The sequence below is a fragment of the Dermacentor andersoni genome, chromosome 2 (assembly GCF_023375885.2).
Source record: "Dermacentor andersoni chromosome 2, qqDerAnde1_hic_scaffold, whole genome shotgun sequence".
Classification (NCBI taxonomy): Eukaryota; Metazoa; Arthropoda; class Arachnida; order Ixodida; family Ixodidae; genus Dermacentor; species Dermacentor andersoni.
In genome coordinates, this window is record NC_092815.1 from 158,614,892 (window position 1) to 158,640,592 (window position 25,701).

Genomic DNA, 25,701 nt, shown 5'->3' on the forward strand with positions numbered 1-25,701 from the left:
GTATGTGTGACTCTGTATTTTAGCTCTAATTTTGTATCCTGTCACAGGTCCAGTGCTTCTGCAGGGGAGAACAAAATATTTTTCTCACTATTTTGCAGCATGTCGCGACGCTGTCAGTCATTGCAATTGGTCTCCAACGTCGTCCGCATCATGCCAGGCCTTGTTTTTGTGTTGTCCAAACCGCCTCCCACCCTTCACTCTTAAGTGCATCCTTTGTTTCGCACTCCTGCCTCTCGTCACAGCTGTCACTACTTCTGAACAGGAAGCAGAGCCTAATCTTTGTTGTATACTGTGCCTGCCTTCCGAGCTTCAGTCACTGATAACAGGATCCTGCATTCCCTGCTTCCATTTGTGGAACTCTCCTGTAAGAGAGGAAATCTTATCTTGCTCTTCTGAGCCACGCCATGTTTTCCAAGGAACATCGATGGGGCTGCAGTAACTTTATTTTCATCTGCCCTCCTTTTTAGTATCGCACTTCTCGAATGCCCCCCCCTCCTCCCTGATCTTGTTCTTTAAGCCCTGGCGGAAATCTCAAGTGTCTCACTTCCAAGCTTGTCACCGAAACCTGGTCAGGCTGGACAACTGACCTTTGCTCTGTAGGGCTATTTCTGAAGGAGCCGGAACAACTTGAGCTGGGTGCTGAGAGATACTGTCTCATTTTGTGTATGCGCTGTTTCTTGCAATTATCTTTCCAGAGTGATAAAAAGTGGCGCGCTCTTCTTAACCTGAGATCAGCACCTCTCTTGCCTCCTTTTAGTGTCTGGCGCTCCTTGAGTAACTGTTTCAACTGAGTATGCTCTGGTTCTCTTGCAGTTTCAACATGTCTAACCTGGGACTGGACATCGCCCTGGGCCTCATAAAGGTCTTGGTGACTGCGTACGATGTTGTCACACTTCCAATCCACTTCGTGTGCCAAAGGCCATGGGACTACTGGAAGAAAAAGAACCTGGCGTTTGTGAGTTCTCATTTATACAAGTTCATAGTGCGTTGAAGCACCACTGGATCCAAAGAGCAGCATGCATGTCAGCACCTTTAAACATGAGTGCAGTACAGCTACTACACATTTCAACATATACTGCCTGGCCATGCTGCAAACTAGATATAAATGATGCAGTTTGTTGAAAGCACGACCTACTGTATATATATTTATACAGTAGGTCGTGGTTGAAAGTTATGGTCAGCACTTCACACCAGTGAATTAAATGAAAAAATTTTTGTTTCTTTAGCACTTCCTTTCCCCAGTTGCAGTTCAAATACTTCGTGGACATGCTGGCATAAGAAACATGCTGTTCCTTACATAGCTTTTCTGTGAGCATTTTAAAGAAATTTATTGTTGGGTGCTACAATTTTAAAATGACCAGCATTGCTGCTCATGTGTTGCCGTGCTCCCCATGAAGCCAGAATACAATTGTCATGACCAATTCCATTTTCAATAAGCAACACCTAAAACAGTGCTTTTTCCACCTTTCGACATCTTTTCCAATTGTGGTATTGTTGCAATTGCACTGCAGCAGGCATGCGATGCCCTTCTTTACATGTCTCATAATGTGCCTAACCAGTGGCTGTGACAGCGCTTGTGCGCCGCAAATTCATGTTCTTGACCTCTTCTACCCAGGCCAAGTGCGCAATTGAGGGGGACCCCAGTGCACCGTATGTGCGCACCTACAGCAACGGGCTGGACAGCCTCAGCGGCGTGCGGACCATGGACGAGCTGACTCGAAAGGCAATCCACACGTTCGGCGACCGGCCGTGCTTTGGCCAGCGCCCAGTGCTTGGAGAGAGTGAAGAGAAGCAGGAAGATGGAAAAGTCTTCAAGAAGGTACGACCTCAAGTTTTGTCTTTGAACCATTTTTCATCCGACCATCTGTCTCAATAATTGAGCAACTTGAGCTACTTGGTGCAAAATTGTATTTGGAAAACAGCCTGACAAAAGGACTTTTGGTCGAAAGGGTGCAACACTTCTGGTCTCACCATTGTTAGGTTTTTGAAGATGCAATTTCAAAGCTTGGTTAGCTTGTCTCAAATTCTGGCCAGTGGACTTTCTATCTCCTTAAAAACGTGACTGGTTCCACAGTTCCATGTACATATGCCTTTTAGGCATTTCTACATCCACTAAATTTGGGCCTTTCGCATCTATGTTGCATATTAGCACTTGAAAAATCCATGTCCATTGTAGCATTAGTAAGCTTTTCATCTTATGAAACACCGTCTTGTCGCTCTTTGGCCATACCTGCCCCTTGTGCCAAACAAATCAACATATTGTCACGATCCACCCCGGGTCGTGAACAAGGGAGGGCTTGTGGCACCCTCCGTTAGACGGACGCTCCGCGGCGTGGTGGTGCTGAACGATGACTGACCGGCGAGCAGCCGTGCTCGTTGGTGTTTATTGCGATGCGGTGACCAATGTTGCCTGCCGAGCTTTAGCAGGCCACCGAGCCTGGCAGCGCACGAACATTGTCTGGGGGGCGTCACATGCTTGCTACACCCCCTTACCCCCAGTTTGCTTGACGTCCATGTTTTAAATACAAGGCTCTGCCTCCACCCAAGCTGGGTCGACGGTGCCTGCTATCCAGGCGAGTAACGGTCCGGTGGCCTCCACCGTCGGGTACTCCGCCTGGGCACCGGTGTTGATAGGTCGGGTGTGGCAATGCCGGGTGCTGCCTGAGCCAGCCTCGCTCCATCCGGAGGGTCCGTAGTGATCGGCCTCGTGAGTGGTGCTGGGCTCGACACCGGTCCAATGGGTGCCGCACCACTGGCTACGGTTGCCGCATCCGAGGTGGGTGGTGCTCCGCTGGAAGCGACTGGTGCTGCCGCTAGTCCTCCTGCGGGCTGGAACCCAGCAGTGGCAGTCGAGGGTGCTGGCCAGGTCCCGAGGCGAGGCCTTACATGGTCGGCGTGTCTGTGCCGCATGGCCCCGTCTGGCATGCGCATGAGCAGTGATGAGGCGCTGGCAGGAGACACCACCTGTCCGGCAGACCAAGGTGGGCCAGGACGGAAGTTCCTTGCAAAAACTGCAGCTTCTGACTCTGGCAAAGGCCCGGGACGGCACCCTTGGTCAGCAGCTAGCTTCTGCTTCAGCTGCTTCAAAAGCACTGTGGATCGGAGGTCCGGATGCAAGACGTCCAAGGGTGTCTTGACCATCCGACCCAGCAGGAGCTCACAGGGGGCACGGCCAGTGACATTGTGAGGAATGGTCCGGTACTGAAATAGCATCCGGGCAATGTGCGTCCGGAAATCCCCAGTCTGACTCTTCTTGAGCTTGTCTTTGATGGTTTGCTCGGCTGCACCATTTGAAGCAGGGTGGTACGGCGGAACCATCATCCGGTGGATTCCATTCTTCGTCAGCCAGGCCAGGTACTTTGTGCTGGCGAAAACGGGACCATTGTCGGACACGATGACATCCGGCAACCCCTGGGCGGCGAAGACCTGTCGTAGCGCTTCAATGGTCGTGCCTGCTGATGGAGTGGTGACAGGTAGAACCTCCACCCACTTTGAAAAGGCGTCCACCACCACCAGGATGTAACGGCCCTTGAAGGGTCCCCCAAAATCCATATGTAGGCGGGACCAGGGTCTCTGTGGGAACGGCCAGGGGGTGCTTTCCACATGACGCGAGGCTCGCTGATGCTCCTGGCAGATTCGGCAGCTCTGCACCACATGCAGGCTGGCTTCCGGGTACTCTGGCAGACGAACGCCCAGTGCATGAATCCAGTTTCGGCCCAGCAGCGTCGGCGACGACCCCTTCGTCAAGTAAAGGGGAAAAGGGTTGCCTCCCTGTCGCCAAAACGAACGCTGACCTGTGCCTGACCCTGGACCTGGGAGAGTTGCCCAGAGGAGCTGCGCAGCATCACGCCCGAAGCCGTGACGGACACGCCGGGGAAAGTGTGCTTGAAGAGTTTCCCGGCCATTACTGACACGCTGGCCCCTGTGTCCAGCTCCATGGAAATGGGGTGCCCGCAGATTTCGACGGTCAGCATGTACGGCGACGGTACAAAGCCTGTGTGCCACATGTCGAAAATCGGCGGGTTCTCGGCCACGACGTGGAGCCTGGCTGCGGAAGAACTTGAGCCTACTGCCACACACCTCCGCCGCGTACCCTTGCGATGGCTACCCTGGCCACGAGCTTGTGTCGTACCTGGGCTTGAATCGGGCTGCTGTTTGCTGTTCGTCCTCCCCCTTCGGCATACACGTGCCAGGTACCCAGTTTTCCCGCACGTAAAGCAGCCTGGCCGCGGAAGAACTTGAGCCTACTGCCGCACGCCTCCGCCGCGTACCCTTGCGATGGCTACCCTGGCCACGAGCTTGTGTCGTACCTGGGCTTGAATCGGGCTGCTGTTTGCTGTTCGTCCTCCCCCTTCGGCATACACGTGCCAGGTACCCAGTTTTCCCGCACGTAAAGCATTGTGCTTGAGAGAACTGGCACTGTGAGGGGGAGTGGGCACCACCACAGCGACCGCAGGTACTGCCCCTTGTTGCCAACTCGTTGACCGCCACTTCCGCCGACGGTGAGCCAGTCAGACGGGAAATGAAAAATGTTACTGCAGCTTATACTGACCACTTAGCCAGTTCCTTTCCTGATTTGTGGTACAGTTCAGGCAGCTGAGACATGTCTTCTCCTGTTAGTATTATTTGGTACTTGTTAGCGGGAGGTACACAGTGGCACTGCACTTAGGGAAATACTGTGGGAGAACGGAAATGCAAACAAAAATATTGTGGAAATGTTGTAATCTTAGAGTTCTTAGTGTATAGAGCACTTTAATGTGATCTCAGTCACTCAGAAGCATGTGCTCAAGCCATCAAAATTGCCACGGCACTGAACTAATAGGTTGTGCTGCCCATCAACTATTGAATTAAATGAAAGTTAACCAGCATACACAGTGTTGGTTAATACAGATGCACCGTGGCACACCTGTAGCTGACATGGGGTGCATGTATTCAGGAAGCGCAATTTTAGTACATAAATTCCATGGCCGCTGTTGCTGATGTTTGCTAGAACAGGTTTATTATAATAAGGGATCGCTAACTAGACATCGTGGAAACTGTATCAGCACAGATGCTTACATTTACAAGTGTAATTAGTCTGTGTTCTAGCTAATATAACTATGTGCCACTGTCTTGGTGTTCTGCTTGCAGCTTGTCCTGGGCGACTACCAGTGGATGTCGTACAATGAAGTGGACGAGAAGATCGACCTGATCGGTCGTGGCCTTATGGCAATTGGTGTGCGTCCCCGCCAGAATGTCGTCATCTTGGCGGAGACGCGCATTGAGTGGATGCTTGCGGCCCAGGCCTGCCTGCGCATCAATATCCCAGGTTGGCACTGCGTTTCTGCCCTGTGTCCTCACTGTTTCACTCTCGGGTACAAAAAGCTGTCGAAACTGTATCCTTGCATCTTCAGCACGACAGCTCCAAAAACTCTGTTGCCGCAAATTTGGAACATGAGTGCATGCATACATCAAGATAGCATTCCTGTCATTCATTATGGCATTATATACAGCAGAACCTCATTCATACGTTTTGGAAAAAGCCGCGAAAATAAACGTACTAACCAGGAAAACGTACAATCCGAAGTAACTACGAAGATTTGGCTCGCTGTTGTTGACATCTACGTAATGCGAAGCGTCGTGCGGATTGTTGCGGCACTCGATGCCAGCGTGCGTCGAGCTGGGAGGTGCTCCGGCTGCCGGAGACGACGCATTGTTTTCCTATTGCATGGTGTTTTAAGAGGGTGACGGGAAACCGAAACGAAATTGAGCTGGCGGGTGACGTCGGATGCCGCCAAAGTGAAGCGTGATGCTCACATCGCGCCACCTGCAGCAGGGAATGGCGGCGCATTTGGATTATCGTCTACTAAAAGCATGTAGTACGCTACCAACGGCACTACACACCACACTGTAAGACAGATAGGTGGACGCTTATCGCAATAGGATTGGTGGCAATAGCTGTGAATGTGGCGTGCGATGACCCGTGCGGAGATTTGCTTGTAGCCGAATAAGAAACTGTGCGCGCCGTCATTTTCATGTGAGATGGGCGGCTATACACTGTTTCCGATCACGCACGCCTCACACCTTTTCTTGTTCACATGGGATCTAGCGGCCGGAAAATGTATACGATCGCAGTCTGCAGCAGGGAACGGCGGTGCGTTTCGGTTATGGCCTATTAAAAGTGGGCGCTACACTTCCAATGGCACCACGCCCTGTGAAACATAGGCGAAGATGCTTATCGCAATAGGATTAGCAGTGATAGCTGTGAATGCCACCTGTGACGACCACAGGGAAGATTTGCTGGTATCGAAACGAGAAATTGAGGACGTGCCGGTGTTTGCACATGAGAAGGGCGGACAAGTATTGCGGTGAAGCTGCCGCAGCAGAAAGCTATATACTCTTGTCGATCGTGTGCACCTCGCGCATTTTCTTGTTTACATGGGATCTAGTGGCCGGAAAACTTATCATACGATCGCAGTTTGGCGATGTGCTGGACATTGGTGCCGAAAAAGCGTGTTTTCCAGTAACGTATGAACCGGTACAAAAAAAAAAAAGATCGCAATTCTGTTCGGTCATTATTTTAGTTCTCGAATGCAAACGTTGGTGCCGGAAAAGCGTACGCAACGGGAACGTACCAACGAGGTTCTGCTTTATTTCTCGTGATGAATTCTTAAAGCAGTGCGACAGCAAATATATCTTGGTTTGCTGATGTTGCATGGAAGCCTTACTTCCATGACCACTGTCTCGCCAGCAGCAGTGTTGCAATTACTGTGAAACAAGCAATTTTTACTTGATTTACTTTTGCTAAACTCGCCTGCAAGTTGCAGTAGAGAGGAAGGTTGATTAGGAAGTTCAATTTCCTATCAAGCTGAAAGTAAAAGGGAGGAGGAGAGTTCAGTGACATCCTCGTGCAAGATTTTCCTTATGTTTCAATACTAGGAATCGCCACGTCAGTCAGTCCATAGGCAGTTCAAGTATGCAAGGCAACTCTGTGATAGCAAAGCACGTCTTGCATACCATAAATGTCTTTAATTGTTGCAATAATATGGTATTTCTTTTACTTCTCCGGACATGACAACTAGTAAGTATTGCAGAAAACTGTCAGTATCTTCTCGTTATCTTATCATTTCATGCAGTATGAGTAGTGCAGTGTTATTTCCTTCCATTTTTCTTTCTTGTTGTAACATGTGATCGGTTAGATCAGGCATTCATAAGAAAAGATTACTCACTTTCAAGAATAAACTCGAATGTAGCTGTTTCTAGAAATCAGATGTTGCGCTTGTATTGCAACCCTGGTGTGCCATGATTCTAGTGCAGCATTTGACAGCAAGGTTCATGTCATCTCATTTTACGCTTGCAAGCCATCTTTCCTAACTTGTCACTGATCAGCTGACTGATTTAATAGTTCTTTTCATATTTCTTTAGAAAATACCCTACCTTTTGCAGATTTTCAAGTTGCTGATCCTTCCAATAATTTTATCTCGGTAGCTCTGTACAATCTTACTCAGACAGTACTAATACCACAGAATGAAGCTGTATTATTCTTATATTACATTGTCCATACCTGTTTATCCTTTGGGCAACTTGTATGATGGCATTAAATGTTTCTCTGCAGTGGTCACACTATACGCAACACTCGGAGAAGATGGCATCATCCATGGCATCAATGAAACAGAGTCCACCCACCTCATCACCTCCTACGATCTCATGCCAAGGATTGCGGTAAGTCTCTCTTCATTGGCTGAAGTACAAATTATCTAGCCAGTGCAGTCACTAGCAAGGTACTCTGAAGCAGTGATGCAGTCTACTCTAAATTTTGGCCATCTGCAGCTATGGCAGGGACTGCTGCCTGTACGATTGCTGATTAGAACATTCATTTGTTTCTGAACACTAGCCATTAGCTGCTTCTACAGGCTGCTCAGCCACTGCTGATGGGTAGCATCCCCCGCCTCCCTCCGCACCTAAATCGAACTTTCTTCTCCCTAATGTTGTTAATGTAGTCCAAGACGTGGAGTTTCTGTCATAAAAGTTTGGCCAGCTGTCTCCATTAGAGAAAGTGCCGCAATTTTTAATTTCTCCTTTGCTGTTTGGTTTTCCTGCAGAAAATCATCCACAAGATTCCATCCCTGACGCACATAATCTACATGGAAAACCCTGTGGCCAAGGGTCCGCCCGTGGCACCGAATGGCCTCCACCTCGTTCCTTTCGCCAAGCTTGAGGAGAGTGGCCGCACGGCCGACACAGAGCTGCGAGGCGAGACGCCCACGGCTGACGACGTTGCCATTATCATGTACACAAGCGGCTCCACAGGTGTGCCAAAGGGCGTCATGATCACCCACGGCAACATAGTCACCACTGCTCGGGGATTCAGTGTCATCTGCAAGGATGTCGGGTTAGTTTTTTTTTTTTTTTTTTTTGCTTTTTCAAGCAGCGACTTCTGTGTAGCTCCATTATTTGTATAACAGAATGGTATTGTAATTATGTCTAGATGGGGTGGAGCCTGCCACTTCCAGCAAAAGGCTTTCACAAACTGGACACACTGCGATGTCTAGAAATGACTTCTGGCAGTCCAGGCATGCAGAGTCTAGCTGCTGCAAGCGCTTCTGTGTGTTTGATGAAAAAAAAGAAAATGCTGAACAAGAACTCAACATTTAGTGAAAGATTAAGATGTTCTGGCTCTCCCATGGGAGCCTTTCTCAGAGTGAGACAGATGCGAAAGAGCAGAAGGTTATAATGGTAGGAGGTGATCCGACTGCAATCTTTCACACGAGTACACGCGAAGCTTGAACCACCCCTTCAAGTGTTCATAACCTTCTGCTCTTTCCCATCTGTCTCATTGTGAGAAAGGCTCCAGTGTGCGAGCTGGAACATCTTTTATTTTTCAATAAATGCTTTCTTGCTTCTTGGTCAGCTTCCTCTTTTTTTTTTCATCGTGCCTCTTGCTGCCCAGACAGGATTCTGTCAAACCCTGGATTTCTGTCTGTGCTTGGCCAAATCTGATAGCAGACTTCCTGGCTCGTTGGGCTTAACGTACCGAAGTTTGGCGCGCTGAGACAATGCAAGCATAGACACAAGCATTGCACTACATTTGTGTTCCTCGTTATGTCCACGCCACTTCAGCGCATGGAACTTCGATATGACCGATTCACGAATGGAGGAAGGCTGTGCGAATGCTGCCAGTTTCTCTAAACAGCGCATCACATTTTGACGGCTAATGTAGTCCGCTGTCTCTGAGCTTTTTTTTTCTGAGCAAGAATACTACATCCAAGAGATGTTTTTATAGAAAGACAGCCAGTAAAGTGAGAGCCTACAACTACCGAAGTCTGTTAATCAAACCAGATTTACATGTCTTAACTGTTGTATGCGTAATTGGGGGGGGTCTCTTCATTTCTTTGCTTGCTCTTGTACCTATTGTCCTTCCCGTGCGACTTTGTCACTTCTGTTTTGCACGGTTAACATAATTCGCCGAATGTCCTTGGTCATTCATCTGACTTTCCTTTTTTTCTTTTATGTCTTTCATATGGAACAGCACAGGGGAGGTACTATCTAGGTATTGTTAAACATTTTGCAATACTGCACCACCACACACTGTTTGACCACTTCGAACTTGTGTCGCTGCACTGCAGTCTACGTGAATACACGCACAGCTTTAAGCTGCTGCCATTAACAAGCAACTGCACTTGAAAAGTGCATGCCTCCCTAGCATTCAGGTTTCTGTCTTCGCTCTAGCAAGCCTGTCGATTCCTGTTCAGCAATGGCGTGCTCACCATTTTTGTTGTCTGTTGTTTGCTATCTAATGGCTTTCCTTTGTTTCTCAGCTCTCTTGATTGAATATGTATTGCCTCTCTTTCAACATGCTTTTCTTTTCCTTTCACTTCGCTTTTTCAGTATGCTGCCTGTGTAAGCAACTTTCTCTTTTGATGCCTTTTCTGTGTTTGCATGTGTGTGTGTGTGTTCATCGATGTGCATTTGTCTGCCTTTCCATTTCTCGCTGTTTGTCAGTGTCTAAGCCCTTGTTGGGAAGCAGAGCGTGTTCCTTCTCATTATCTTCTACAGTTGGCTTCCGTTAATATGACTGACGGGACTTAAGAAATATGTCGAGTTATCCAGTGGGTAAAATTACACAAGATGCAGAAACAGTCAAAACACACTGCAGCTTCATTTGGCTGTATTCGCTCGATTCTAACACGCCCTCGCATCAAATGCATGCCACTTCATATGTGTCCAAAATAGAAAAGTAACATATAAGTGACATTAAAGCTCTTAAAGTAGAATTATAACACAATTTTTGAGCAAGAAAAATGGGCACGGGTCTAATGAGTGTTGCACAGTGGCCGCCGGTTTCCTCAAGTCAGCTTCGCCACAATGCAGCTGTGTTATGCGGCTAAGCATATCAAAGCTGCAAAAGCGGTTTTGTTGTTGTATTGAATTGCACTAGCGCAGGCGATTGTCGGCCCAATTTTCTGGGGCGGGAACGGGCACACATTAGAATCGGGTAAATACATACTGCAGTTGGACATTATGAGCTTCCATTATTGCTCTATTCCTTCAAGGATTACGTGTGTTCACTGTCCTCTGAGCTGCGCTGACACATGCTGCCACTAAAAGGGTCTCTATTCGGATCACCATATAAGTTCGAATTATCTGGCAAACGCTAATTTTAGGGTACACTTAATGAACAAAAATACAAATTAGCGGAAGTGTACTGTGTTGCAAACATTAGTGGATGTTCACAATCTCAGTGGTATGACTATTCTTGCTGCCATGCAACCACAGAGGTGCTCCAGTTCTTCATGATAACTGCCATGTGGCTTGGGCGCCTTAGCACTCTAGCAGCCTTTGGTAGCCGGGAACTGTGTAATTGGCAGCAACAGGAATTAGCACATCCAGCACTTTGACGTTTGTCAACGGTTTACTGCAGCTTTTCTTTTACTGCAGGCTTGAGATTTATTTTATCTTCTGTTTATCTTCTGCAGTGACACTGATGCCTACATTGCCTACCTACCTCTTGCACACGTCCTCGAGCTGGCAGCTGGTGAGTTGTGCATTGCTGTTGTGACAAAGCGGTTCGCTGTACAGAGGCTGCAACATAAACTATGTGGTGTCTCTTTTATGACGTAACTTTCAGCTCAGCTTTGTTGTAGCAATGGGTATTAATTTATGTTGTGACGTATTACCCTTCCTACTAGCATACCTAATAAATACAGACAGGATATCCTTGAAATTTAGCTACTTGCAGCTTGCTGCGATTCAGTTCTTAAATTACCTGTGGGGGAGGGGCTACCCCTGTTCTCTTGCTGCCCCCAAAACTTTCAGAGGCTATTTGACCAGTCAGTATTTCACTGTCTCTTGTTTGCACCCACCCTGCAGTCTCCATGCTTCATAATCTTGGGTCTCTTACAGAGTGCCTCTCTTTTGCCTTGGGAGCAAGGATCGGCTATTCGTCCCCACTCACACTGACCGACAAGGTCAGTAAATGGGCCTCGGCCTCTTTTGCTACACAGCACCCTTACCTTGTTTGTGCGCTTGGCTTCTCTCTACGGACAGTTAAACGTAGCTATTGGGGTTTCTCATCTCTGAATATTTTTCTTTTTTCATGCAGTCCACTGGAATTCAAAAGGGTTGCAAAGGCGACGCATCCCTACTAAAGCCTACCATCATGGTGTCTGTGCCGGTGAGTTTATTTTTCATGTAGCAAGAGAGGTCAATCTGCAAGCAACTAGGTACCTTATTTTAGACATTCTAGAGCGTGACTAGTAGCCCTGATGACCACAGAACTTCCTGGTTATTTGATCACTTTCTATGACTACTTAAGAAACAAAAGAGGGGAACTGATGTTTACTTAGTTCTTCGTTTTGGTAGATAGCCTTCTCGTGCTAGTTATTGTATATGTATTTCAGTGTTCATGACCATAGCATTTCAAACCAGCTACAACTTTCAAACTAAAAGCCAAATCCTAATTTGCAGACAGGCGGGATTACCTGCGAGGATACTTGCAAGCACAGCTTTTGGGCTATTGCTTTTGTGAATGCTTAACGAGGACAAAATTGCTGCTCCTTGGACGTGTTTCGCGACTGAACTAAGCGTTGTGCTTCCTTCCTTCCCCTGCAGCTAATTCTGGACCGAATTCGCAAGAGCATCACAGAAGTGGCGTCTGTGAAAGGGCCTTTTTTCCGGCGCTTCTTCGAGTACCTCATCACCTACAAGGCATTCTGGCTTCGACTTGGCTTCAACACACCACTGCTGAACAAGTGAGGCAGCACGCTTTTTAACATGGCTTCAATGGTCTTATACCCCTGACGCACTGGCACTCTATAAAGTCCTTTAGGTAAGGGGACATCTACCGGAAAGCGTTCAAGCGCAGTGACACACGACAAAGGAGTATCTCACTCCCGCTGAAGTACCTTTGTGGGAAAGGAGATCGCACATCTACTTTTCGAGCGAAAAAGGCGTTACTCGCACACAGCGTGCACAACTTGTCAATAGAAGGAAACTTGCTACACAACTACGGTGCCCCATAAGTATTTGTTTTAGCGGTACAGTCGCTGACCGATTTTCCGGACTCCAAATATTCGACATGCCCGATTATTCGGTCAGCTTCGCGGCACCGCCATTCTCCCCATAGACCATAATGTATAACAACTGCCGAAAGTTCGGACACCTCGCAACCTCTCGTCTGATTTTTCGGACACTCCTTGAGCCAACTCGATGAGGGCATCATGCATCTGACTGGCGCTTAGTTCGACTTGCTGAACGCCATTTTTGTTTTGAATGGAGCCTCCTTGCTGCCCCACGAAGTGGCGCCACTGGAAATCCCCACTCATCATCATCGTTTCTGCCTGGTTCGATAGAGTGGCCGTACAGCAGTTCCGGTTTCAGCTTAGTAAGCCATGTCAAGACAATCCAGCAGCTGATTTGTTTCTTTCGCGCACGACACTGCGAGCAGGCCACGTTTTTCGTTTGTGCGACTGGTGTCGGCACGGTGGTGTTTGTGTGCTGTGTAGAGGTTTCGGTAATCCAATGCGGCGTACAGAAACATCGCGTCAAGTGTCTAATGGCGCCGACAGTGCCCGCGTGCCGGCAAGCGGGTGCCGGGAGGCCTAAGATTTGTCGCCTTCCGATGTGCTCCCTACCGACACAGAAAATGTTCTGCCGAGACCTGCGCAGTGGTTGCATTGCGATTCCGGACACCGTCTCATTTGACAGTTTCACAGGTGCTGACACTGCTGTACTGACATGCGCAGAACTCGGCGACGGCGAGATCATTCGTCAGGTTTCTGCTGCACCGCCGGACGATGACTCCGAGTTGGAAGATGACGCACCATGTGCTACGCCGCCGTCGCATGCGGAGCGTGCACAAGCAGTGACTGTGCCTATAGTGACCGTACGACCCTCTCAGAGATTCAGGCTTATCTGATTGCGCGTAAACGGAACAGCGTGCAACGGCGCACTCACGATTTCTTCAAGCCTACTGCCGAGCCCGAATAAGTGCGTGGAAATAAAGGATTTCATTTTCTTTTCTTAATCTGCTTTTTCGGACACTTGTTTATTCGGACATTTCCGCAGTCCCCGTGAGGTCCGAATAAACGGTCGGCGACTGTAATCTGATTTGTCGAACAGTGAAGATATTCTCTAGCTATACTCTCAAACACTCGCATCACGTCGCTAGTGCCGCCATGTTGAATTCCGGCAGTGTCATTTGCTACGTCATCTTTGGTGTGTTAGTGTAGTGAAACCATCGTTAGTTGTACACGTAGGCCCACCTTCAGTGGTTGGTGGCTCGAGGGTAGAGTGCCGAAGCAGTCGACACGGAGCTGTTCATGATGAGTTGACGTTTGTTTTCCACTTTCGCCTTGGCTGCGTTTGTCTCATCTTCAAGAGATCTGCGAGCAACAAGTGTCAGAGGGACCTCAACTCTTGCTTCATCGCTGGCATTTCGTTGAGCCGTGATGCAACTGCGCAGTTCTGTCACACTATCACAATTGTGTGATTAACACATTGAATAAAACACGTTATGCCTGCATGCACAAAGGAAGGGAGAACAAAAACCTGGGCAGCACCAGAATAAACAGCATGCAAAGCGAACATTACAGCAAAGCACCGACTGTACATTGTTGCTGGACCAATTTAAATTGCTAAGAGTGCAAAAACGCAAATAAAATAAACGAATATGTGCATTCTAAGCCATTTCACTAAAAAGTTCTACAGTAGCTAATTGCAATCTAAATGTGCAGATTTTAAAAAATGTTTTCTCTTGCTGCTTTGACAAGCAGCACTATTTTTCTTGTGGCGTTCATCTGAGGAACCATCTAAGGAAGTTAGTGCGGTGCCGTGTGTCATCAGCCCAACTCCTTTCTGGAAAAGGTCCTTCAGAGTAACAAAAGGGGTTTACTGCAAAGGTCTTTTCTTTTGCCCAGGTGTCAGGGGTATTAGTTATTACACAGCAGGCTTATCTACCAGCCATTTCATTCATTGGCGTGCTCATTACTTTATACCCTCAACCTTGGATCCTGTGTTTGCTTATGTAGGTCATGGTACATGGCTAAGGGCTCCTGCAGCAAGGCAAGTTGCGAGGCTGTTGGACGATTCCTTGCTGCCCGAGCTATCTGAATTGTCCAACAGACTCGCAACGAGTCAATATTGCACTACCAAAAGTAATTCCCTTTTACAAAAACGCACTATTGGATGCAACATTAAAGCTTAATAATAGCTGCAGTATTATGCCTTCATTGCGGCCATTGTAGGGCTTCCCACAAGTTTAACACATTTTAGTGATTGCAAGCCCACTCTCTCATACAAAGCCAGCCTCCAGGAACACGGTTTTGTGCATATTGTTTTAATGCTGCCACAAAAGCTTGCTACAGAAGTGGGAATATGCTTTTGAAAGTGTTCGTAGAGTGTAATATGAGCCGTGTGTGGGCTGGGAACTGTGTTGCTGTGTTCAGTGCTTTGACTTTGTGCTATTGTAGGTTTACACACGCTCGTATAACTCAGTATCTCATTTTGCTGTTTCCACCTGTCACATCAAGATGCTCGTGTAATTCAGCATCTCGTTTCTTTCTTCCATCCGTTTTGTAGGCTAGTGTTCAGCAAGATGCGGGCCTTGCTTGGTGGCCGAGTGAAAGTGATTGCCACGGGCTCTGCACCACTCTCGGCTGACACGCACGAGTTCATCCAGGCCTGCCTTGACTGCTACGTCGTGCAGGGATATGGCCTCACTGAGACAGCTGCTGGTGCCACCATCATGGATTGTGAGTGTTCATTCTGTTAACCAACAACCCAAGTATTTTGTGTCTGTTGGTCACATATTAATTGAAGCTGTGTGTCGATTATTTGCCATGGCCTATGTATAGCTGCATCCAGTATCCAGTATAGCTGCATCCAGCACTTGCAAGTAGTAGCCTGTGGCGCTTAATGGAGCTGGTGCTGTTACACCATAGATAGTTTAGGTGAGAGGCGAGGCCATGTGCAAGCTGTTAAGTGGACAGAAAAAAATATAAAGGCTACACAACATGTGTAGGTAAGCCTATCTGGAAGTGTGTTGACTTTTGATATTGCCTTTTGAAGTTAGCCTTTTGTGTTTTATCAGCTCGAACTAGGAAACATAGCGTCCCAATAGGGCTGCCTTATCAGATTTCATGGAATGTGATATGCACGGTGTATAGGATACTCAAAGTATCGTTTACAAATGCAATTTTCTTGTTTCAGTGGATGACATGAGCTTTGGCCGTGTGGGAGCGCCCCTGGTGGGCTGCTACATCAGGCTTGTTGACTGGGACGAGGCCAACTACCATGTGACAGACAAACCATACCCGCGGGGCGAAATCCTAGTTGGGGGACCCTGCATCACCAAGGGCTACTACAAGAATGAGTCGCTCACAAACGAGTGCTATCGGGAAGAAGATGGCATCCGCTGGTTCTACACAGGTGACATCGGAGAGATGTACCCTGATGGAACGGTCAAAATCATCGGTGAGGAAGCATTTATTGAGCAACGAATAGCTGCACTTGCAGCTTGTATGAGAGCTACATCTTCCCTTCTGTGACAGTGCCACTGGTATTTAGCAGTATCTAAAAGAATCGCTTAGCTCTATTGGGCAGGCACTTATTGTGGGCACCAGGGCTTTAGTGAAGCAGGGGTGGTGCCCATACTATGACGGCTGCTGTTATTGTTGCGTAGAAGTCAATTCTCCAGCTCTAGCCCCGGAAATAGAGAATCAAGCAGCTAGAACAGACATTTCTAAAATGCATATTTGACATGCTTTAGCTCTTGTCGCTAATTGCCATGCTAATCCCAGTGATAGCGCACTTATAGATGCCAATGTAGTCCTTCAGAAATCTAGTCGCTAGAGGTGTTGAAATAATGAAGACACTTCACGAACACGTTGTCAACGCTGGCAGCCTGCATTGCATGTCCTTGACTATCTGCACCACAGTGGCTAAAAAAGATGCACTTCGTGCACCTGATTCGTGTTTCTAGAGGTGCCGAAATTGCTCTTATGCCCCACACCACACACATTGTGAGCAGATGAATGGCGGCACCCCTCTACATGTTTTTTGTATAATTTGCTATAAACTGACTAGAGCTCACTTCGAAATAAATCCAATAATGCTAAAGCTTGTGTTGCAGCCACATGGGAAGTCTGTTCCACATCAGTATAGTGGACAAGTACACTTATAGGTCAAACTTCTTAATTTGGACTGCTTTTGCAAAGATAAGTTCAACTTACACGTGACACTGTATGGTAAATCCAGTATGTCTCGTGTGTGTGTGCATGTGCGGATGCATGTTAAGACTATTATCTAGCAAAACTCCTTCATTCAACACTATTCTTGTAAAACTTGATGTTATTATTGTCGAACATCAAATATGTATCGAGTTCCTCAAGTTCAATGCCTGAATTTTCCTCTCCTTTTCTTTTTATATCTTCCTAAAGATCGCAAGAAGGACCTGGTGAAGCTCCAGTTCGGAGAGTACATCTCGTTGGGCAAGGTGGAGACGGAGCTCAAGACTTGCCCTCTGATTGACAACCTTTGTGTGTATGGAAACTCGTTCCACACATACCTGGTTGCACTAGTGGCGCCCAACCCCAAACAGCTGCAGATGCTTGCTGACAAGCTGGGCCGTGGCCACCTGACCTTCGACCAGCTCTGCAACGACCCTGTGGTGGTGAATGCGGCTGCTGAGGCCATCATCTCGCATGCCCGCAAAGGTAAGCCCAGCAGTCGTAAAGTGGTGCATGCATGAACTTCGGTTGCAAGGAGTGTGAAGGAGGAGGAGCAGGAAAAGTGTGCTCACTCTACTTTAAACGGCCATGTACCTCCAGCTGTGATAAAGTGAAATCTCGTTACTACTAACACCACATTAACAAAGTTAACAAACTTTTCAGAAATCCCCAGATGACTTCTTATGGTTTCAATGTAAAACTATTTCAGTACTACGAACTTCAGAATACCGAACACTTCAGAATAACAATTGTTCAGTTTCCGTGTATGTTAATGCCTCAATACAATGAACTAATAGTCCAAAATCTGGGGATATTCTTCGATTTCTGTGCATCTTTCACGGCATCTGAAACAGTAGGCTAGCAAACAAGGCACAGAAAGAAATCCTGAGACCTTAATCCTGAAATCCTTAGAAATCCTGAGACGCCACTCAGTAAAAGAAAATGTGGAGCTAATGTTTTATTTATTCCGGAGGCGACGACACATTGGGTTTTGCGAGCGCATGCTCCGGCCAGACAACTGTCGCCTCGCGACAGAGGCGCGTCTCTTCCTTCTTTTGCCCTTATTTCTGCGGCCATACTAGCTATACCCGTGGAGAAATGTAACCTCTGTACTTGCGGGGATGCCACATGGTCGCACTTTACGCTTTCCGGACGATGTGTTTACGTGCGCTTGTGCTTTAGAAGAATGGCTAACTCTGGCTAACCCTACATATGCAAGGCCATAGCCTGGTTAAGTCTTTGTTTCACTTGGTTAACTATAATTTATCTGTAATTATTATACTTGGGTATACAGTTAAACCTCGCAATAACGAAATCTGCAGGAAACGCGAAAATATTTGCTCTCGCGAGAATTTCGTTGTTGCGAAAAGAGACAGCACAGATAGGTAATGCATCGCAGAACAAAACTTTACTGTCCAAATTCCGTTAGCCTATTTTGCAAGCTTTGCTCGAGGATATACAACCGCATTGTTGACAGTACAAAGTGTGCCGCATGCGTCGACGAGCAGTGGCAGTAGTGCCGTAGCGCAGAATTCTCGGTCAACTGCTTTCGGAGATGCGATCACTTGCCGAGATTTTGCGTAACTCGGCACCGGACGCAGAACAACAGCGCATGCAGCAGCATTTTTCCAGCGCACGCTGTTGCCCGTAGGCGCCGACGCGGCCAGTGCCGGTCGCAAAAGTGATCGTATCTCGTGTACGCGAAGGCAAACGATTGAGATAACGGCCCTTTCACGCAAATCTACGTTCAGCGTAGAATCTGCACACGATGCCTGTTGGGTGGCACCAAAATCGGCGTTCTTGAAGCAAGGGATGGGTATTCCCGGACAATCGGTCAATCATGGTCCCATGCGTGACACTCCATATGCCGCGACAAGCGCCATCTCAAGTGCCATAAACAATTCCACGTAGGTGGGACGTGGATTTCTTTGTTTTTTGCTGCATTTTTCTCACCAAGGCGCACATTACGCAGTGCACTGCCGCGATCGGGGATTGTTGTTCGAAACCACTGAGCAAGAAACATTTAGGAGTGGAAACTCCGCTGTTTGCGGCGACCAGAAAAGGTCGCAAGCCCGCGGAGCCTGGCGGCCTGGAAAGAAATTACCGCCGTTTCGGTTACCAGGGCAACCGGTCGAGCATGTTGCTCCCGTTCGACCACACGCGCCTGACTTCTATTGAGGGCATGGAGGAAGTGGCCAGAGAGCGCGCCGGAGCCGCCTACCACGGCACTGCATTTATTAATTTTTTTGCTGCGGTGTCTACGATGCGCCGCATGGCGCCGCCACTGCATACTACCCTGTTGGCGCATAAAATTGTGACCTTATCTGGTGGCCCGCGCTCCTCTGTGTTCGAAACGCGCGTCCAGTTTGCGTTCAGTCTTGCCTCACGCGATTGGCCTAGGCTTCGCCGAGTCGTCAGCCGCGGGGAACGAAAAATGAATGCGCGTTTCAAACAATGATTTACGATCTCGCCTGGTAGGCGTGCAAACACCGTCGTCACATGTCGGTAGCAACGTGCGTGATCGCTCATGGTGCCACTTCAAACGGGCGATCAACAAACAAGATGGCGGCCATGACGTGTTTCCAGCACACTGATCGCTTTCGGCGCTTGGTTGTTCCTGGGAACAAAAATGGCGTTCCCCACACAAGTGTAATGTGGTGGTATTTTATGCAATTTTAATGCAAAACAATCACATTTGAACACATTTTAGTGCCTGCTAGCCTTATGCAATATGCGGAGGGACGTTCTGGCAAATTTCGTTTATGCGGGATTGCAGTACAGCTACATTTCGTTACCAAGAGGTATGAAATGCATTGAATCTTATGGGCGTTCGCGGGGGATACGGAAATGTTTCGTTGTCGCGAGAATTTCGTTATCGCGGGTTCCGACTGTACAATCATTGTTAAGCCAGGTATGACGGCTGTGCCTAGGTCACTAGACAAGACTGTGATTAGGCTTGGATAGACACACACCGTTCGCCAGTGCGACGCCTGTTGTGCCACAGGGAAAGCGCAAGTGCTAGACATGCAAAGAGACGCTGCGAACATGTGCAGCATCGAAGCACAAACAGACAGGGCGCACATGCAGTCGCTACGTTGATCCCGACGGTGCGATGCCTGTTTCATTCCGGACCCTCTCAAGTGAAGCATGCTCGCTGGGCGATAACCGCAGGGTGGTCAGATGCTGCTTGGCAATGACTGCTCAAAGCTGGCACGGCCTCCCTCTCATCCATGGCTAAGCTCGCACTGACTAGGCAAGCGCGGCACTCCTCTTAGCTAGGCGCGCAGCAAGTCGCATGGGCGGGTGACAACCCAGCTTGTAGAGAGAGCATGTGCCAAGCCGGTGGCGAAGCTCAGTGCGGCGAGTCATGTGATGCGTTCCCCAGACTACAGCACAGCTGCGGTCAAATGAAGGTCAAATTGCTGGCGACGGCAAAATTTGCCTCAACGCGGTTAGTAAAGTTTGATAGTTTGGGTGTCCGCCTCGAGTGAGGCGGTTGCAGTGTCCACCCAAGGCAAGGAATGTGAAAACAAGAAAGCAACATGTCGCTTTGGAAGCGACATGGATCTTCCTTTTTGTCAGTAGTTTTCTCAGCGTTGGCATCTGCTTTGCGCGCATTGCTCGCTGTGCTTAAGTAGTGTGTGGCGGCGGAATCCCTGGAAAATACCAACAACGCGAGCCGAGAGCCAACAGCATCGTTTTCATGGATAGCTCAAATGGTGACAACTTACGAAGTGATGGAGTGATTGGAGGAGCAGTTAATTTTGGGGCTTTCACTAGAACGACCTTTCAGATTAGCAAACGATTTTCGGTGGTCCCATGGGATTCGTTATATCGAGATTTGACTGTATACCACTTGCCACAAGTGTTACCGTTTGCTGTGCTTTATAGGTAGCTTTTGTTAGAGCTCTTGGCAAACCCAGCTCGCTTCAGCCCCACTATTTGCCATGGTCAGTGCAAATGCACGGCAACATTTTAAGCTATTAACTGGATGCTATTGTAAGACTTTGCATTGTTCATGTGATGAATGTTGGCACCATCTACAAGCAGTTTAGTTTGTCCCAAGCCCGCAGCACTCCTGAAGCATTGTTCTAGCTTCATACACCATGAAACACGTGAAAGGTCTGGCATGTATCTGTTTCAAGTTGGTCACATTCATTGATCACTTTCATCACATTTTAATTTCATCAGAAATGCCACATCGACACTGTTCTTGCATTGTAAACCTTCGTGAATTGGCGGGCTAGGCCGTGAAAGTGTTGGCATCGACGAATGTCGCTACCTTGAGCCATCATGCAAGCCAAATCGCATGAAACTGCTGGAGCTTGCTGATCAGTGTTACAAATGCAGGCGCCTACCTTCCTAATAATATTGCCATATGAAGCGATAACCTTGAATGTTTTGTTAAATGGAAGTGTTTCTTTTCGCGCATCAGACTTGTGTTCCTTTACTAGCCATGCTGGCTAATGTACTGCAAAATGAATTTAACATTGTGGCAAACTTCCCTCAGTTTGTATATCCATGTGAAGTGATACCCTGTTCTGTGGGCTTGAGGCCTCCAATAAATATTTATGATGAGTCAGTGTTGAACAGTCTCGAGGTTCAGTTCGACTTTAAAGGAGTCGTTTCGGATGTGGCACTGAGCATTTCGCACTTCCATCAATGCATTCTACAATAAGCAACTCGTTAAACATGAAGTGCAACTGCACAGTAGAACTGCATTCGTAGTTTTTGTGTAAAAAAAGAACATACTAACCGGGAGAACGTACGATCCAAAGTCTCTAAAGAATTTGCTGACTCAAGTACGTAATGCAAAGCGTTGCGCAGATTGCTGTAGCACAATACGTGCACAGCGTTTTTGTTTTTGTGCCTTGCAGAAGCTTACGTTTGCGCTCCTCGAATTCAGCCTTGCAGGAGGTTTTGGCGTGCCCAATAATTGCTCGTTGGGCCAGAGCGACCGGAGACGCACTTCATTGTTTTTCTATTGCATTGGCGACCAGAAACTTAAAGGAAATCAAGCTCGTGGGCAGCGTTGAAATACGATGTCGCCGGAGTGGAACATGCATGATGCTCAATTCCCACCGCCTGTCGTAGGGAATGGCGGTGCGTATGGGCTATCGCCTATTAAAAGCATTCAGTACGCTTCCAACGGCACCATGCGCTGTGAAACAGATAGGCGAAGATCTTATCGCAATAGGGTTGGCGGCAATAGCTGTAAATGCAGAGTGCAATGGCCCCGATGAAGATTTGCTGGTACCAGAATAAGAAACTGACTGTGCACCAACGTTCTCACGTGAGACGGCAGGCGAGTATTGCGATGAAGCTGTCACGATGGACGGCTGTACAGTCAGACCCAATCATAACGATATTCAAGTGACACAAAAATTCCATTGTTATAGCTGATAATTGTTATAACCGGGTTGCATGAAAAAATCAACATAAGGAGATGGCAGAGCTGATATGAGAAAACTATATAGGCAGGGAGGCCAGTGCCCCTCCCCACCACCTTCCTCCACCCGGCTGCTGATCGTGTTAACTCGTTTAACTGCTTCCTGGGCACTCCAATCGCGTGTAACAAGCTGTGGCTGTCGGCATTAAAAAATGGCGCTGCTATAACGACTGCAAATAGTTGTCACGGGTGGCAAGCGATATGTGAGCATCGCCGAGGCATCACTTTGGTGGCCCCAAAAGGGGCCTTTTAAATATTGCAAGAAGGCTGCTGCAGCAGCCTGTCAATTTGAGAAATCCAGAAGAAACGCTGAGGAGAGATCGCCACAAGCATTTCGCCACATACTTCTCACTGGCTTGCACAAGAAAAGCCTATGTCCGTCAGCCATGCATGCTTTACGCGAAGCTTGCTGAGGCATCCAAGCGCTCCGCGTAGTGCAGTGGAAGGTTCCTCGGGAAAATAAAGCCTCTGAGGGTCTGAATCATGCCAGGTCTCCTGCGAGGACAGCGTTGAGGCAGCCTGCCCTACCGCATCATCGCTGCTGTCATTGCCTTCCTATGCAGGCACATTCGTGATGATCGTCTCATCGCTTAGGAGCACTTAGTTTCCAAATTTATAGCTGTGCGCTTTTTTTGCACCGGCAACGTCGTGCATTGCCGATGATCAGTGGGCAGATCAGCCACCTTCCGTTTCGGCAGTGAGTCAAGCGAAGTTGAGAAACCACGTGGCCAGGAACGACTTCAACACAACCAACAAAAATGAACGCGAGCGATTAAACTGTTCGCAGAACTGCACTGAATGAGGAGCCAGCTCGCAACATGGGAGCAATCTGCTTGCGACGCAGTTGACGCGGTCCATTTGTGTTTCGGAGGGTGGGGCGACGTAGAGCTATGGGCACAGCCCGTTTGTGTTCGGAGGGGCGGAATTGGCAAGAAAAGAGAGCCGCGCGGAGATGGCTGGAAAACGAGCGCGCGGCTGCTGTTGGAGCAGCGGCCCATCGTGCAGGGGCTCGAATATCTCATTTCGTTTTTTCTTCAATAATTTCGCGTTTCACTACCTTTCGGCTCTGACACCCAGCAGCCAGACTTCATCGTTTAACTGATAATGCGGCATCGGGGCATTGAAGTAAGCGGGTTATTTCACCGTGGAAAACAAAAAAGCTCACGGTGCAGCAGCTTCTCTGTTATAACCGATATATTGTTCAAACAGGTATCATTATAAGTGGGTTCAACTGTATACTGTTCTCAATGGCGCCCTTCTTGCACATTTCCTGTTTTACATGGGATATCAAGGGGTCCGAAAATGTATTGTATGATTGCAGTTTGGTGATGTACTGAATGTCGGGGTCGAAAAGATCATGTTTTCCAGGAAAGTATAAACGGGCAAAAAATAAGCGTAACCGTATTCGGTAATTTTTTGTCCTCGGTTGCAAACATTGGCACAGATAAATCGTATGTAACAGTATCGTGTCAACGAGGTTCTACGGTGTTTGGGAAAGTAGTAAGAACATTGGCAAAGGCTTTTCAGAGCAAAAAAAAAAAGAAATTCTTTTTGTTCCTCCTGCAGCCAACCTGCAGAAGATGGAGATTCCAACGAAGCTGAAGCTGTGCCGCGAGGACTGGCAGCCAGACACCGGGCTAGTCACAGCCGCCTACAAAATCCGCCGCAAGAAGATCCAGCAGTTCTACCAGAACGACATCGACATGCTGTACGACATCTCAGTGAGGGCCTCCAAGTCCACGTGAAGCTGCTAGGCCCGTCCGGCAAGAGCACCGGCAAAGAGCGAAAAGAAACCGCGCATCACTGCGACCCACTTCCTCCAAGCGTCGTTTCCACTTGCACAGGGGCTGCACGCGCACATCCACGCGACCATTTTGGAATTCTGGCGCGACTGCGCGTGTTGTGTACATAGGACTGTGTTGTACAGAAGAGACACTTCTCTCCACCAAGACCGCTCCGCCCCCCCCCCCCCCACCTCTTGCCCGTTCCAGTGTGCAAGTGCTGCAAGTGACTGAACTGTGATAGCTGCCATTTGCGTGGCAATGTTGGAAACTGTGGGGGAGGGAGGGGCTTTAGGAAAAACTATGCGCACACAGACACACACATGCTTCATGCAATGAGCACGGTGTTGCTGTAGTAGACTGGTCTGTTGGGAGGGGAGAAAAGGCCGCTGCCACAGTGTTGCTTGTACATTACCTCCCCGCCCCCTCCTTTTACAACTTCTTCTCTTTATTTTTTAAACCTTCCTCCCTGTGCGCACATTTTTTAGTTCTCATTCTTTTTTTAGGACAGAGTCTTGTGTTCAGTTTCAGAGGGGACTCATTGCATCCTTTGTTAATTTATTATACATAATAAAAAACAAGGATGGTTTCCGCATTTAATGCAGGCAGCAGTGTTCCTTCGTGAGTGACAAGATTGGGTAGTGTATCTTTTTTTTAAGTGCGAAGGAGTAGAGGCCAATTTTTTGTATTTTTGTTTGTTCAAGCAGATGTCTTTAGTGTTCCTTGTAAATAGTCGCACAACTTTGTGCTGCACTACTCTATTTATGGCATTCTCTTATACACCGTTGACTAGTTCAGAATACGGGGGACCATGTTGTGTGTTGTTCTGCTTGTGTACCCGCTCTTCTTTCTGGTTGGGGGCCTCTATCTCCTCTTCATCTTGTCTGTTTTTTCTTTCTCACTCAATACGTGTTGACTCGTCATGATCTTGCAAACCTAATATTGTTGTGCCTTTCATTTCGAAGCCCCCCACTAGTGAAAACAATAAATCTACAAGTGTTGGACATCACTGCGTTGTGCCTTTTAATTTAAAGCACCTTGTGCAGATGAATACGAATATATAGGTGGCAAGAAATGGCACCAGTGTCTGCATAGCCTAGCTCAACAGCATCGGAACATTCTCATCTAAAGTATTTCTCTTGCAGCAATGTTTGTTGGACCTGACAGGACAAGAGACCAAACTATATGCATGCGCTTCCCCAGAGGAACCTGGTATGTTTCCCATTGTTCCTTAAACTGTCACGCTTATTTTGCGTCATTGGAGGAAAACTTTGCTTCTTTAAGCAAAAAGTTTTGTACTTGATGTTTCTTATGTGAAACACTTTCATTTGAAATGTAAACTCCTTTCTACACTGCCTCAAAAAATGCTGAAGCACTTAAGTAGCATGTTGTTGCATAGTGATCGTGCTTTCCCTCGCACATACGGAGCGCGGCCGTGGTTTATCGCAGTTGGACTTTATACGGAACCTCGCAGCAGCGGCGTATATTTACCTGGAGTGTCCATATAATTGCTATCGCAATAAAAGAAATTGAGCCTCTTTTCTGAGAACCTATATAAATACAGTAGAACATCGCTGATACGTTCCTGTCACGTACGTTTTCCCGGCGCCAACATTTACCATCGAGACCATAAAAAAATGACCGAATAGAGTTACGCTTATATTTTTAGATTCGTACGTTCCCGGAAAACACAATAGAGAGTTTTAGAATAGGGGCCCCAATAGTTTGGGGCCCCAAAGAGCTTTGCGGGTGTTAGCGTTTGGGC

At 47.8% G+C, this 25,701-nt stretch overlaps 1 protein-coding gene across 5 annotated transcripts in view; it reads left to right on the top strand.

The window, feature by feature from the left end:
- The window catches only part of LOC126540542 (fatty acid CoA ligase Acsl3-like), a 61,690-nt gene extending 36,750 nt beyond the window's left edge, over nucleotides 1-24,940 (top strand). For 3 of the 5 annotated variants that reach the window (XM_055076106.2, XM_055076105.2, XM_055076107.2), the window contains exons 2-15: nucleotides 814-955; nucleotides 1,616-1,819; nucleotides 5,131-5,308; nucleotides 7,595-7,701; nucleotides 8,082-8,371; nucleotides 9,509-9,529; nucleotides 10,956-11,014; nucleotides 11,383-11,447; nucleotides 11,582-11,653; nucleotides 12,091-12,230; nucleotides 15,058-15,230; nucleotides 15,688-15,951; nucleotides 16,917-17,192; nucleotides 23,722-24,940. In XM_055076106.2, coding sequence (XP_054932081.1) covers nucleotides 821-955; nucleotides 1,616-1,819; nucleotides 5,131-5,308; nucleotides 7,595-7,701; nucleotides 8,082-8,371; nucleotides 9,509-9,529; nucleotides 10,956-11,014; nucleotides 11,383-11,447; nucleotides 11,582-11,653; nucleotides 12,091-12,230; nucleotides 15,058-15,230; nucleotides 15,688-15,951; nucleotides 16,917-17,192; nucleotides 23,722-23,900 — 2,163 coding nt within the window. In that variant the 5' untranslated portion in view covers nucleotides 814-820 and the 3' untranslated portion in view covers nucleotides 23,901-24,940. Of the gene's footprint in view, nucleotides 1-641; nucleotides 664-813; nucleotides 956-1,615; nucleotides 1,820-5,130; nucleotides 5,309-7,594; nucleotides 7,702-8,081; nucleotides 8,372-9,508; nucleotides 9,530-10,955; nucleotides 11,015-11,382; nucleotides 11,448-11,581; nucleotides 11,654-12,090; nucleotides 12,231-15,057; nucleotides 15,231-15,687; nucleotides 15,952-16,916; nucleotides 17,193-23,721 lie in introns of those variants that run through there. The other 2 variants (XM_072286578.1, XM_050187373.3) reach the window with 2 other exon arrangements.
- Nucleotides 24,941-25,701: the final 761 nt, after the last annotated feature.